Here is a 14,273-nt window from a genome sequence, read left to right as displayed (position 1 = left end):
TGAATTAATATGATTTTTTTATATTTACCATGGATATCAGTTAAAACATTTCTAACAATGAATGTGTGACAGAGCCTTTCAATGTGGAACTTTGTGGAACATGAACTTTTTAAGACCCCAAATGAAGTACGTTCCTCATAATGAGGTACACTTGAGAGGTATGCCTGTAAGAGTTAACCCAGTAGTTAGAGAGCTGGGAACATATACAGACGGTAATCTTGCCTTTGACCAACACACAGCCAAGGTAGTTAGAAATATCATTCTACATTGCCCAACTTATAAGTAAATGTATGATGTCCAGGTCCAAGGAAGTTATAGCCCTTGTCAGACCCATAATTAAATACAATGCCCCATTTGACATGTACCTGACTAGGCATATGAAACAGCTGGAACACCCACAGAGGTTCCTCACCAACAGGATCCAGGGTATTAGCACATTGTCCTATACAGATTGCCCTGTCTCTATATTCGGTCTCCTACAGATTGTTGAAAGGTTATCTGTGCTTAGCATATGAGGCATTCTTCTATACAGTCTGGTTAGAGCTTTTGTGCAGCCACAAAAATGAACAGCACCAAAAACACTAGATCCAGAGATTTAAACTTTGCTTGCAACATAAAAAGAACACATTAGCAAGACAGACGTGTCTCAAAGGATCCTCATGCTCTGTAATAGACTTCCCATCCATGTGAAACAGAGTCCATCCCTAACGCGATTCAAATGTAACCTTGACTATTGGATGGGAAACTGTAAATTCATCCTTGAGCTGTCTCTTATAGACAGAGGTTAACAATAAACATTCCCTAAATAACATGCCCCCCCATACAACTATTTAACAACCCCCTAACTAACATACTCCTCCTAACCGAATACCCCTCCAGTTTAGACAAACGTCTTTAAAGGATATGCATTTGGGTTCGGTTGTGCACCTAGACTTATAAAGACCCTGGTGGTAGTTAGCCTAGTGTATATATATCTATGAATCTATGAACAATATTACTTCTATCTGCTCTACTCAGGTAACACCACCAAGCCATCATATTTCCAATACAACCCATCCCAAATCTACAGCCAATGCCACTATGTTTCTGGGCTTCCTCTAATACAAATCTCTTGCCCTTTCAGAGGACAGTAGGAAATTTAAAAGTTCACCACCCTTTGGAAATGTGATCAACAAACAGACTTCTACTCCCACCTGAACTCTTGCACAGATGCATGCTACCTCCCATGAACCATAAGAAGGGTAATAATAGAAAACCTGGCAAAACTGGAAGACAAATTCATAGCAGAGACAGAGTTTAAGAAAATGCTCTCACATGAGTTTGAATTATTCTAGCAGACAAGCAGGACTTCTTTCCAAGAAATAATTATTTTAAAATTCAAAAGAACAACATACATCAATATAGCTTGTACTGCAAAACACCATAAGAAGTGTACACACTTCAATAAACAATTTACACAGTTTCAGCTTTAAGCTAAACTGAGTAATAATCAAAGAAGTTCTCATTGGAAAATAGACGAGGCATGACTTTAAAAATTCCTTCTTGTAAGGTAAACAGCTAAACTTTGAAACAGGTGGTACACCATAAGTAATTCCCTGTCAGTAGTAACTGACTGTAACTGTTGTAGTATTAGGCTTTTAGTTTTGCATACTTTCAAATCCAATATTGTATTCATGTTTTTTATACAATTCTTTGGCTGCTTAATTCACTGTAAAGCAAAGATGTGCACAGACTGTTGAAATGCATAAACAAGTGGAGCACAAATGAGCATGAAAGATACTTAAATCTGACTTTGTCTGGCAAATATTTACTCTTTTTTAATACCTTTACTAAATTATCACTTAAGACATAGGCAAACACAATAATATAGCAATAACCGATGACGTCAGTGTGGTATATTGAAATTTACCCACGGCTGGCATGGTTTAATCACGAGGGCGAAGCCAGAGTGATTAAATAAAGCCAACCATGGGTAAATTTCAATATACCACAACCACAGAGTCGGTTACTGCTATTATACAATGACATTATTTAAGACAAAAATACTTACTTTTCTTGAATAATGTCTTTGTATAATGGCGCATTACTGTTCTTCCGCGGCTGGTGGTATACTGCTTCCTTGTGTTGATGTTCTGTGCATGAGTATGGGACTTGCATTTCCATGCATACCCAGTACATCAGTGCTCAGGAAAGTAAGCAACGGAGAAAAGAAGATCTCTGTTGCTCTGCTTTTCCTTTTTTTTTTTTTTTTATTAAAAAAAAAGTTCGGGAAGTTTAGGGTAGGAGAGAGACAGAAAGGATGAAATACAAAGGAAATCAGGTACGTGTCTTTAGTTTGAACAACGTACCTGATTTCCCTTGTATTTTCTGCATGGTGTCTCTTTCGTATGTATGGAGTCTGGACTACAAATTTTGTTTTTATTTTTGTTGAAAAAAGGTTAAAATTAAAGAATATACCAATGGAAAAATGTCCAGGCGACTGGATCTTTTTCCGTTGGTACATATAATGGGCACGCTGGTTGGGCTGGCCAATTAGCGTGCTCATTTTAGAATGTTAATGGACAGTCACTGTATATCAATTCCTGTCTTCCCTTCATCCTCACACCTCCTCCTCTAGAGCACTATTCCGCATTTATTTTTCCCACAATTTCCATTTATTTCTATGTAATTTGTTCCTTCCTTTTTTTAACGATCCCACTTCCAGTTCTTTTATGTCTGTTACTCAGAACAGTTGGTTTAGACTTTGATTTACACTTTTCAGTAATTGCTTTTTTTGGTGCCGAATAGAATTAAATTTAACAAGGCCTTACTTTGTTTAGGCAATTCAGATCCTGTTTCCCAGCTCAAAAAGGATCATTTCTTTAGTTACACCCATTTACTCACACAATATTTCTGACACAGTACTCTGAAGGGAATTTTTAAAATTTGCCAACTGATTACACTTCCAAAACATTTGTTCCCAGTTACTTCTTTCTTCTCCATTGTACCTGCAACATTTGCCATCTACCTATGGAAAATTGATTTTGGGCTAAAAAAATATTTATGTAAACACTTCCAAGCAAAATACTAAACCTTCCAAACTTTGTTGCATACTTGGGAGTCATACATATACCCCCCCCCCATAGTTCCATTGGGCAAACATTTACTCTTGGGTACAATGCCCATTTGCAGCATTGTTCTTTAAGAACACCTAGTCATAAAGCTATTGAACTTTATGATGTTGTTTACAACTGGTCACTTCTTAAACAGTGCTGTATAGTATAGACAATGCACTACTGTGATTAAGGTACTGAACTAAAGCCTTTGAATTTCACCATTTTGAAAAGTGCCATGAGATCAGAACAGCTGGATTCTATGTGCTTCCCTGTTTACTATGAAGAAATAAAATGTATGTGCAGCAAGAACATATTCTAAACACTTTACCTTTGTTGGAGCAACATAAACCACAACTCCGTCATCACTTTCTCTTAGGACTTTCTCCATGCAATAATATGATGCATATGTTTTCCCAGATGAAGTTGGAGCAACTATAATGGCAGATTCATTGTTGTCTACAATGTCCATAAGCTCTCTCTGTGAAATCATGATATTGTATTAATACACATCTAAGTAACTACATAAACAATAAGAAAACATTAAAATCTATGATGATTTAATTTGATACATGTTATTTATTTAAAACTACCTGCCAAGTATCCGGTATAAAGTGATGAATTCTGGGGTCTGGATCTTTTCTCTCCTCTCTTTTAAGGTAATGGCTCATGTACTGCAACTGAAAACGAGCAGATCCAATTCCAACTGCGTAGTTTGAGCAAGTAACTGTTCTAGTGTTAATTCCTTGCTTCTACAAATATGAAATGAAAAAAAACTGAACAATGTAAGCTACAAATGTGTTTCATGCATCTTGTACTTGATTAGCTTGTGCAATATTGTCTACAAAGTTCTACAAGGTAGTATTTGCCATTATAAATATAGATTCATAGATCTATAGATTCATAGATTGTTACTGGGCTAACGACCTGGGGGAGGGGGTCTTTCTAAGCCTAGACAGGTTTTCCTGAAAGAATAATGATGTCCTGTATCCAAATTCAACATTAATGGCCAGGTGTTTATAAGCTACATCTGTCCATAAGACACATAGGTGCTAAGCCCGGTGTAAATTTTCTTTTCCTCTGCTAAAGGTCTGGCTTGTGCTGGGTAATAGATGAACTCAGCTTCACGTGGATGGGAAGCCTGTTCCATAGGAGCGGCAGTCTCTGGGACACATATCTGTCTCTGTAGCATGTTCTGTTTAAGTCAAAGACAAAATTCAGGTCCCTAGACCTTGTATTTCTGGTACTCTTTGACTTATGAATATCTATAAGACTCAAAAGTGTGGAGTTTGCATATGCCTTGTAAGCCAGGCATAGACCACCCCTCAGCAATCTATAGCAGACTGAGTAGAGGGGAAAGGTCTTTAAGGTGCTCTGCATAAGGCAGGTTTGTTATGCATTGTATTCTTTTTGTAAGGAACCTCTGAAGTCGCTTTGGTTGCTGCATATGCCTGGTCAGGTACCTACCAAAAGGGAGCACTGTATTGTTTCACTGTTCTTACAAGGGTGCAGTACAGTGGAACATACCGCTCAACCTGGAAACATCAAAAATCTGGACAAAGGCCCACGAAAAATAGGTACAAATCTGAACGCTGATTAGCATAACATTTTCATATATAATTATATAACCCCACCCACTCCAAATGGAATTGTGGGATACCAACTTTCAAACGCAAACTGAAGAACAGACAACCAAAATATGGCCCCAGCCCAAAAGCTGTAGTAAATGGTAACCATTTTTTTTTTTGAAATGTGTAGCAATAATGTTCACTGGGAAGGGAAAGATTACGAACTTTAGGATTTTGTTTTTGGTGACTTGCAGTATGCGGGACTTCCTATTGTATACCCGGTAACCAGGAACAGGTTCTCGAGCAGAGAGCAATGCGAACAGCGCCAGTAGCGACTGTTATTCAAAAGAAACTAGGTAACAACTCCACTAAAAGTTCCACTTCTTTACAGCAAACTAATGGCAGCTTTGCGGATTCAGTTCGTGGACATTGCCCACTTGATTCCGAAACCCATAACAACCAGTTTAATTTCAATGTGTGGACAGACAAATAGTTTTGGTTTAAACAAGGTACTGTACAAATAGATCAGTCTGATACTGATCACCAGTTTAATGTTTTAAAAGAAAAACTTTATTCTTACAAAACTAATCAGTTGGAGATTAATTACCTTAAAGAATGTGTTAATGTTGAAAGGGTACCTAAGGGGCTGCGTTGTTTTAAATTTCCAAACAACGTGCAGCCAGGTACAATGTATTATGACAAGTTAGTCAATATTTTCAACAAAGCTGGTTTGCAGGTATTAGAAGTTATGGTGGAAGAATGTGAAGCTAAGTCTAATGCACTTCTGAAGGATTTAAATGTTATGAATGATAAATTAGTCAACAGTTCAGGTTTTTTATCTGTCAAAAAAGGCTATGATAATGTATTCGACGAAGTGGATCAATTCTGTTTGAAAATCCTTAACAGAAAAATTCGCAAGTTAGAAAGAGACTTGAATGAATATAGAGAAGGGTTAGCATACCCAGTAGTTATGAAAAATAAATGAAATGATGATTATAACAGGAATCGAATGCAAGCTAGCGCATATAGAAATGACTATGCAGAACCAGCTACTGAACCATTAAGAAGGAGTGAAAGATTAGCAGAAAAAAGTAGGAAAAATACACACCAGGATTTTCACTTTCCCCAGGACAGGTTCATGGGGAGGGGGGAGAATTATCAGCAACAGAACTGGAGGAAAACTTAGATTTAGGTGGTATTAACATCAGCTCTTTAATTGATGATGGTCAGGGAGTGACAAATTCACACGAGAATGAAGAGGTTAAAAAATTTAATCTAGTTAAACATAAAAATTTTATGATATACAATTTTACAGAAGTGGAAATCAAAAATGAATATTTTGATTTATTCACAAAAGGACTACATTTTATCCCTGCCTATCCAAATGAATTGTCAAAAGCTCTAGTAGACCTAAAATTATTTGTAAGACAGATGAATTTAATTTTAAGTTTCAATGGACAGCCCCACAATAGAAACACACTAGTAAGAGCCAGTACTTTTAATCCCCCAACCCACCCATGCTTAAAAATATTCGACGAAATGGCCACTATAGAGATAAGAAAGATTATTAATAAAAGAGTAGAAAGATTACCAGTGAATATGAAGGCTGAAGAAATATCACTAATACAGTTTTTAAGGAAAGAAAAGTGTAGGACCATGAAACCAGACAAGGGAGGGGGGTTAGTCTTGATGTATACACAAGAGTATGAAATGTACATGTTTGATTTATTGCAAAACTCTGAAAAATATGAACTAGTTTCTAGAAATGAAGTAAATCTGGCTTACTCTAAAATTAAATACACTTTAACGGATCATTTATTACAAGGGTTCATCAACGAAGAACTTTATAATTATTTAAATGTCAGCAAACCTAAAATCCCAATAATTTTTGGAATTCCAAAGATACATAAAGACCTAGAACCATTAAAATTCAGGCCCATTGTCTCAGGAAAAGGAGGTGTTTTGGAGCCCATAGGAAAATTTGTTGATTACAAATTGAAAAGTTTTGCCACTACACTGCAATATATATGTAAAGATTCTTGGGATTTCCTAAGAAGTATTCAGAGTGAATTATTTCAAGTGGACCTATTATTAATTACCACTGATGTCGTAGACCTGTTCCCGAGTATTCCCCATGAACAAGGACTGGAATGGTTTATTGATACACTAGTTAGAGAATCAAATTTGTCAACTAATACTATCAATCTACTAGTGGAGCTCATGGAGATTATTTTAAAGAACAATTTCATGTTTTTTAATGGAGAAATTTATAGACAAAGGAAGGGGGTGGCAATGGGGGCACCTTGCGCCTCTATGTATGCCAATATAATATTACATAAATGGAAACAGGAATTCATCTTCTCAACTGAATGGAAAGAATGCATTAAGCACTATACAAGGTTTTTGGATGACATAAGTATTTTATGGACAGGCACTGAGACACAATTTATGGAATTTTTTGAATACATTAATTCCACAACTAATTTCCTGTCATTTACGTACAATATAAGTGAAGAAAAAATGAATTATCTGGACGTTACAATTTCTAAAGACTGTGTCAACAACAGGTTCACATCCAAATTGTATAGGAAACCCACTTTTTCCAATACTTATTTACATTATGCAAGTGGTCACCCTTTCTATCAAAAGAAGGGTATAGTTAAGGGGCAAATGGTAAGAGCTTCAAGAATGTCCAGCACCCTAGAATTCTTTATTGATGAAATGGTGACAATAAAAAACATGTTTTTGGAGAGGGGGTATCCAGAAGACTTGATAGACACATTGAGCAAAGAAGTTATTGAGCATAGAGAGCAAAAATTTCCTCCTTTATTAGGTTTAGGCCAGAGTAATGTAGTGAATTCTAGCGTGAGTAATACAACAGCATTCACTAACAGTTACACTCACACCTACTCAACTGATTCACAGCAAATTGAAGGGGTGATTAATAAATTTTGGCCGGTTCTAACTGGACACGATGAATTATGTAAACATATCCGAAGCATCCAAAATTTACAAGGCGTAGGGACACTAACATAAAGGAATTGTTTGAGAAATTTCAACAGCCAGAAAGAACTAGTAACAACAGGAAGTTGAAAAAAGGCACTTACAAATGTGGAAGCTGTAAACAATGTGCACACATTATAAATAGTGATTCCTTATTTATTCCATCTAGGAGTTTTTGTTTCAAAGCCAGTATTCACACAAACTGTGCAACACAAGGGATTGTTTACTTAGGTTATTGCACCAAGTGCCACAGTTTCTATATAGGAAAAACAGAAAGGTCTCTGAGAAAGAGGATTTATGAACACATGTATGAGGTTTCAAAGAAAAAAGACACAAATGCCTTTTACAAACACCTATTACATTGTCCTGAAATGTCCATAAAATTCATAGTGTTAGAACAGGTGCAAGTGGATAGTAGAGGGGGAGACTGGGAAACGCGTTTGGAATACAAGGAATTGTTGTGGCAACTTAAATTGGATGCTGCCACAAGTCCCAGTCTAAATGATAGTATAAACATTAAAAGTGTTCTTAAGCTAAGAATGGCCAGATTGTGATGTATATATCAAGGAGGCATTGTCATGAATTAAGATGTTATCAAATGTGTATTAATCTGTTTCTAGTATAGTGTTTTAATAGTTGTGCATGAAAGCTTCATATAAAATTTCCTAATAATCTATGATTGCAAGTCATTTTTTCAAGCCATATAATAATTTAAAGTTTGCAAATTCATTTTTAGTGTGTTTTTTAAAATAAGCATAATCCTTAAAATAACACAATTTTAAACTGCATCGATCTCCATTTAAAATTAATTTATTTAACAATCAATTTACTTAAACATTTTAAAACTGTTATATATGGCCCCATAATTAAATAATTAAATACACTATTTGCTGGGCATTGTTTTATAAACTTGGTGTATATTCATATAGTTTTATATATATTTATTATACATTTTTATATATATATTTTTATACACTTTTTTAATTTTTAATATTAAAACTTTTGAATGTAAATGTAGTGATAAGCACAGTAAAGTGATCTCACATGTTTTATTTAAGGTTTTCCATTTTACGGAGTAATACTGGTATATTCACAGCAGTAGCAAGTATACTGTTTACTGCTAGTTTGAAATGTTTTGTGTAACTTTAAGAACTTAATTAATCTAGCTATCACATGATGGTTAATTGTCCCTATAAAAGATGTTAGAAATCCATTACTTTTTGATCTTGAAAAAGCTTGGCAATGAGACCAAGCGAAAGCGCTTGATTCAACTGTTTGGATTTGTTCACGTATTTGTGCTCTACCAAGAGGTCAGACAGTGCTGAAAAGATTTAAACTGTTTGGTGTTTATTCAATGAAGTTGTGCTCTACCAAGAGACAGGATTGTGCTGAAAAGCAAAACGATTTAAACTGCTTGGACCAATTTTGTACTTGTGCTCTACCAGGAGTCAGTTTCGTGCTGAAAAGCAAAGTCAATCTGTGTGGATATTTTCAGGTGTTTGTGCTCTACCAAGGGTCAGTATTGTGCTGAATAGCAAAGCGATTTAACCTGCTTGGTTTATTTCTGTACTTGTGCTCTACCAGGAGTCAGTTTTTTGCTGAAAAGCAAAGTTTTTAAAAACAGTTGGTGTTGAACAATAAAATCGTTTATCCAGTACCTCCGTTGGCTGTTTCTTAGCAGTGGAAAGCTTGCTTTGGTGTTTTTGGTGCTCACATTTGTTTTAATAGATGAACTCAGCTTCACGTGGATGGGAAGCCTGTTCCATAGGAGCGGCAGTCTCTGGGACACATATCTGTCTCTGTAGCATGTTCTGTTTAAGTCAAAGACAAAATTCAGGTCCCTAGACCTTGTATTTCTGGTACTCTTTGACTTATGAATATGTATAAGACTCAAAAGTGTGGAGTTTGCATATGCCTTGTAAGCCAGGCATAGACCACCCCTCAGCAATCTATAGCAGACTGAGTAGAGGGGAAAGGTCTTTAAGGTGCTCTGCATAAGGCAGGTTTGTTATGCATTGTATTCTTTTTGTAAGGAACCTCTGAAGTCGCTTTGGTTGCTGCATATGCCTGGTCAGGTACCTACCAAAAGGGAGCACTGTATTGTTTCACTGTTCTTACAAGGGTGCAGTACAGTGGAACATACCGCTCAACCTGGAAACATCAAAAATCTGGACAAAGGCCCATGAAAAATAGGTACAAATCTGAACGCTGATTAGCATAACATTGGCATATATAATTATATAACCCCACCCACTCCAAATGGAATTGTGGGATACCAACTTTCAAACGCAAACTGAAGAACAGACAACCAAAATATAGCCCCAGCCTAAAAGCTGTAGTAAATGGTAACCATTTTTTTTTGAAATGTGTAGCAATAATGTTCACTGGGAAGGGAAAGATTATGAACTTTAGGATTTTGTTTTTGGTGACTTGCAGTATGTGGGTTTTGTAGTAAATGTAGGGTATTTAATGGTAGGCAATATTCTAATCTTAGCAAAAGAATATTATAGTTTGCTAGGACCTCCAAAAGTCATTTTCCATATCCTACTGATCAGTGGCATACCTAGAGTTTGTTTGTGCCAACTAGGGCTGTCATTGAGTTTGCCCCCTTCCCCCCTCACAAAATCATGGTCGGATGGGGCCCCCCCATACATAGCCCTCCCTCCTGCAGCCATTCCAATGTCCCATTACTTCGCTATTTCACCCCATTTATCATAAACACAAAGTGCATACTGCTTTACTTCTACAGTGATTATTTGGATTTCATTTAAAACGTTTATTTTACATTTTACAGAACAAACACTAATAGACATCTGGTCATCTGTTAAACAAAGCAATACAATCTCACAATGAAAAATAGACTTAGTATTAAAACTTCTCTGCCCTTTAAACTCACATTTATTTGTAACAGCATTGAAACCCACATTCAAAGAAAATGCATCTGGCCAGTGGCGGATAAAGATTACCTTTGGACTGTTTTCAAATCACAGACCCCTTGCACACAAAACACATATGTTCTTTGATACACCTTCCTGATTGTATTAAATTGTAGTCCTTTTATAATATAGCACACTTTGTTACAGTCCGCTTTAAATTTGTTGTTTTGAACATTTTTCCAGTAAGAAGTGAAACAAAATGCACAAACCAATAATGACAAAACTGCCCAATCCAGAACATTTCCTTCATAAAAGTCCATTTAATCTTCTACAATTCACCAGTATCAGTAAATATGCACAATCTCTGCAGAGGTAAAAGTCATCTAATAATTCCACATTAAAGAGCTCTATAACTAATGAAGGGGTTGCTGCTAGCAAACAACTTCATAGTTCATTGTTTTATCTACAAATAAAGTACCTGTTGCCCTTAAAAAATAAATTGCCTATGTTACATAACAAAAATGATAAGCTAGGAATATTGCAATAGGGAATGAATGGCAAACTGATAGGTTCATAGTTACTAGGTATCTCCGCCAGGAGAAGATCCTCTGGACTGCAGCATCCACCCCCTTTAAAAAAGTACAACACAATACGGTATCAGCAATCCATCTACATACTGTGGGAGTAGAACCCAAAGCCTTCTCCATCAAAAGCAAGTATTCTACCTGTTATGCCAAGTCTGCTTGAGTTGTTAGTAGCACAAGCAGCACTAAACTACTCTCCCACGGAAAAAATATACAGCACACGGATCTTCAAAAAGCCAACATTTATTGGTGGGGAGGCCCAAAACCAGGGATACATTTTGAACATTGCTTGTATAATCATAGAAAAGTTGTTAGAATAAAATGTTTTGTGCTACCACGCCTTTCCTGAAAGATAGGAAGACCGAAACTTGAATGGCTATCATTATTTAGTGAATTCAGTTCTTGTGATTTGCTAGAAAACCACAAATTTTAAGAAGAACAGACAAGATACACACATACACACACACACACACACACACACACACACACATACACATACACACATAACAGCTGGTGCCAATAATGAACCTTCAACTGTTTAAATAAAATAGCTGGTGCCAATAACGAACTGGCTATCTGCTCTTAAATAAAATAGCATCCTGCCATCTGCTCTTAAATACAATAGCACCCTGCTTGAATAAATATAGCTGCTGCCAATAACGAACTTATGCTTAAATAAAATAGCATCCTGCCCACTTCAATAAATAAAATAACTGCTGCCAATAACGAACTGGCCATCTGATAAAATACATCTGACCACCCTGCTTACTTAAATAAAATACATCTGCAAAAACCCTGCCTGCTTGCTTAAAGAAAATACATCTCCTTAAATCGAACACCCTGCTTGCTTAAATAAAATACAGCTGCGGCCAATAACAAACTGGCCATCTGCTTAAATAATAGCTGCTACGGTGCTGCCAGTAAAGAACCGGCTGGCCATCTACCTTAACTGCTTAAATAACCACACACACCGAGCATAAACTAGTGTATCATACAGCTTAAAATTAATAGTGTGTATCAGACATAGCTTAGCACTTTTGAATTAGAATTCATTAAAGACAGATGAAAAGCAAACACAGCTTCTGATGTGCATGCCTTTCTAATTGCTTTGACTCAATACTTTTTCTAGACCAGAAATGACTGTGTGCACCTTTAGAAGTATATGCTATGGAGAAATAAATTCCACTAGCTATAAAAGACTACAGTTAAATTATTCTCCTGCCTGTTGATGCGATTTTTCAAAATAATTTTTATTTTGATTATCTTGGCTCTAATTATGAACAAAGTTTAGTTCAACGAGTGGTCATCTGCTTAAATAAAATAAATAAAGACACAATAAAACATGGTGTCTGCGAGTGCCAATAATGACCTCCCACACACACACACACACACACACACACACACACACACACACACACACACACTCACACGAGACACCGAGAGTAAGCTAGTGTATTAGATTTGAAACAGCGTGGTCTGGGCTCTGGGCCTGTTTTCTTTCTTTTTTTTTTTTCTCTTACCTGGGAGGCTGAGGGAGCACATTTCTCATCCTGGCATGTGTGTGTGGGTACTTTGCAGACCGAAACTTAAATTTGTACAGCTGCTGCTATATTCCCTCCAATCTGCTGCCAGTAACAAAATGGTCATCTGCTTAAATAATAGCTGCTGCGGTGTTGCTAATAACAAACCAGCTGGCCATCCGCTTAACTGCTTGAATAAAATAACCACACACACCGAGCATAAACTAGACTGTATCATACTCATACCGCTTAAAACTAGTGTGCATCAGATATAGCTTAGCACATTTGATTTAGAATAATACACTGAGCGGTCGTCTGCTTAAATAAAAATAATTTACAATAAAACAGATACATGGTGTCTGCGAGCTGCAGTGCCAATAACGAACCACACACACACACACACACACACACACACACAAACACACCAACAGTAAACTAATGTATTAGATAGCACATTTGAAACAGAGTAGTCTGGGCTCTGGGTCTGTTTTCTTTTTTTTTTTTTCTTTCCTGGGAGCCCATTTCTCATCCTGGCATGTGGGTGCTCTGTGGAGTGAAACTGAAAATTGCACAGCTGCTATATTTCCTCCAGTCTGAGTCCAATGAAGCTGATGTCATCATGATCATGCATGCCCCTGTAGGCTGGTGATAACACACACAAAAAAAAAATAAGCAAAAAAAAAAAAAAATCAGGAATTAAATGGGACGCTCGTGAATTCGGGGCACCCCATTATTTTGCCCTCAAAACCGGTATATACTGTGGAATTTGGTATGGTTGAGAGGTATGCAGTGGGATAAAAACATCTTTGGACCTAGATTCTATGCCCTTACTTATAAGTTGCAAAACATAAAATGATTTCCTCACCACCATAGACAAAGCTTGAAAATGTGGGTCAACCATATAAATAAATACTCACATATGTACTACATACCCCAAATTATTTAGGAATACTGAGTTATTTTGTGATTTATGTTCCTATTTATCAAGTTCAGATGCTTGTACAATAAATAATGCAACTACTGCTTGCCTGAATGTGCAGAAGCCTCTGCAAAATCCAGTCTATCAGTCATTAGTAATGATGCTAAACATGAACTTAACTGCTACAGGACCTCTCATGTGATACTCTCAGAGTTAAGAAGATAGTGACAACTAACTTACTTCAATATATATACCCCTCAGCTCACTTCTGGCATCACATGATGCAGAACTTGCATTATGGCATTTTCAGACTAAAGTAACAAAAGTGTTGTAATGTTAGCTCAAGTGAAAGATAAATAAATGCATAAGGACAAATATACAATGCTGATGTGCTTTTGTCAAAAAGTTACTGCATTATAGACCTGGCTCCCATGTATGGTACCTTAAATTTTCTGTCAATTCCATTAACATTATTGCTCCTGCTTATTTATAATGGGTCAGATACAAGAACATTTCAAAATTGTGTAAGGGACCCTTTGCCATTCATAACATTAACGACAGAGTAGTGCAGTTCCACTGTACTGCAGTAATTAATATGAGAATCACTCATGGCTCATTGTAACACTTTAAATAATTGCATCCCAGTGAAACAGGAATATAGTAGCAAATTCTGCAATAAACCTAAACAGTCAAGAAATAATCACATATAAA

The 14,273-nt window shown here is 36.4% G+C and overlaps 1 protein-coding gene across 1 annotated transcript in view; it reads right to left on the bottom strand.

Moving 5' to 3' along the window:
- Positions 1-14,273, bottom strand: part of LOC122794923 (probable ATP-dependent RNA helicase DDX60) — a 2,818,219-nt gene that overhangs the window by 1,510,342 nt on the left and 1,293,604 nt on the right. The window contains exons 15-16 of the mRNA XM_044063516.1: positions 3,686-3,844; positions 3,424-3,573 (exon numbers count right to left, since the gene is read on the bottom strand). Coding sequence (XP_043919451.1) covers positions 3,424-3,573; positions 3,686-3,844 — 309 coding nt within the window. The remainder of the gene's footprint in view (positions 1-3,423; positions 3,574-3,685; positions 3,845-14,273) is intronic.

This window comes from Protopterus annectens, chromosome 2.part1 (assembly GCF_019279795.1).
Source record: "Protopterus annectens isolate FY-2018-M chromosome 2.part1, PAN1.0, whole genome shotgun sequence".
Lineage (NCBI taxonomy): Eukaryota > Metazoa > Chordata > Ceratodontiformes > Protopteridae > Protopterus > Protopterus annectens.
The sequence above is the reverse complement of the archived record's forward strand: the minus strand, read 5'-3'. Positions and strand labels throughout refer to the sequence as shown.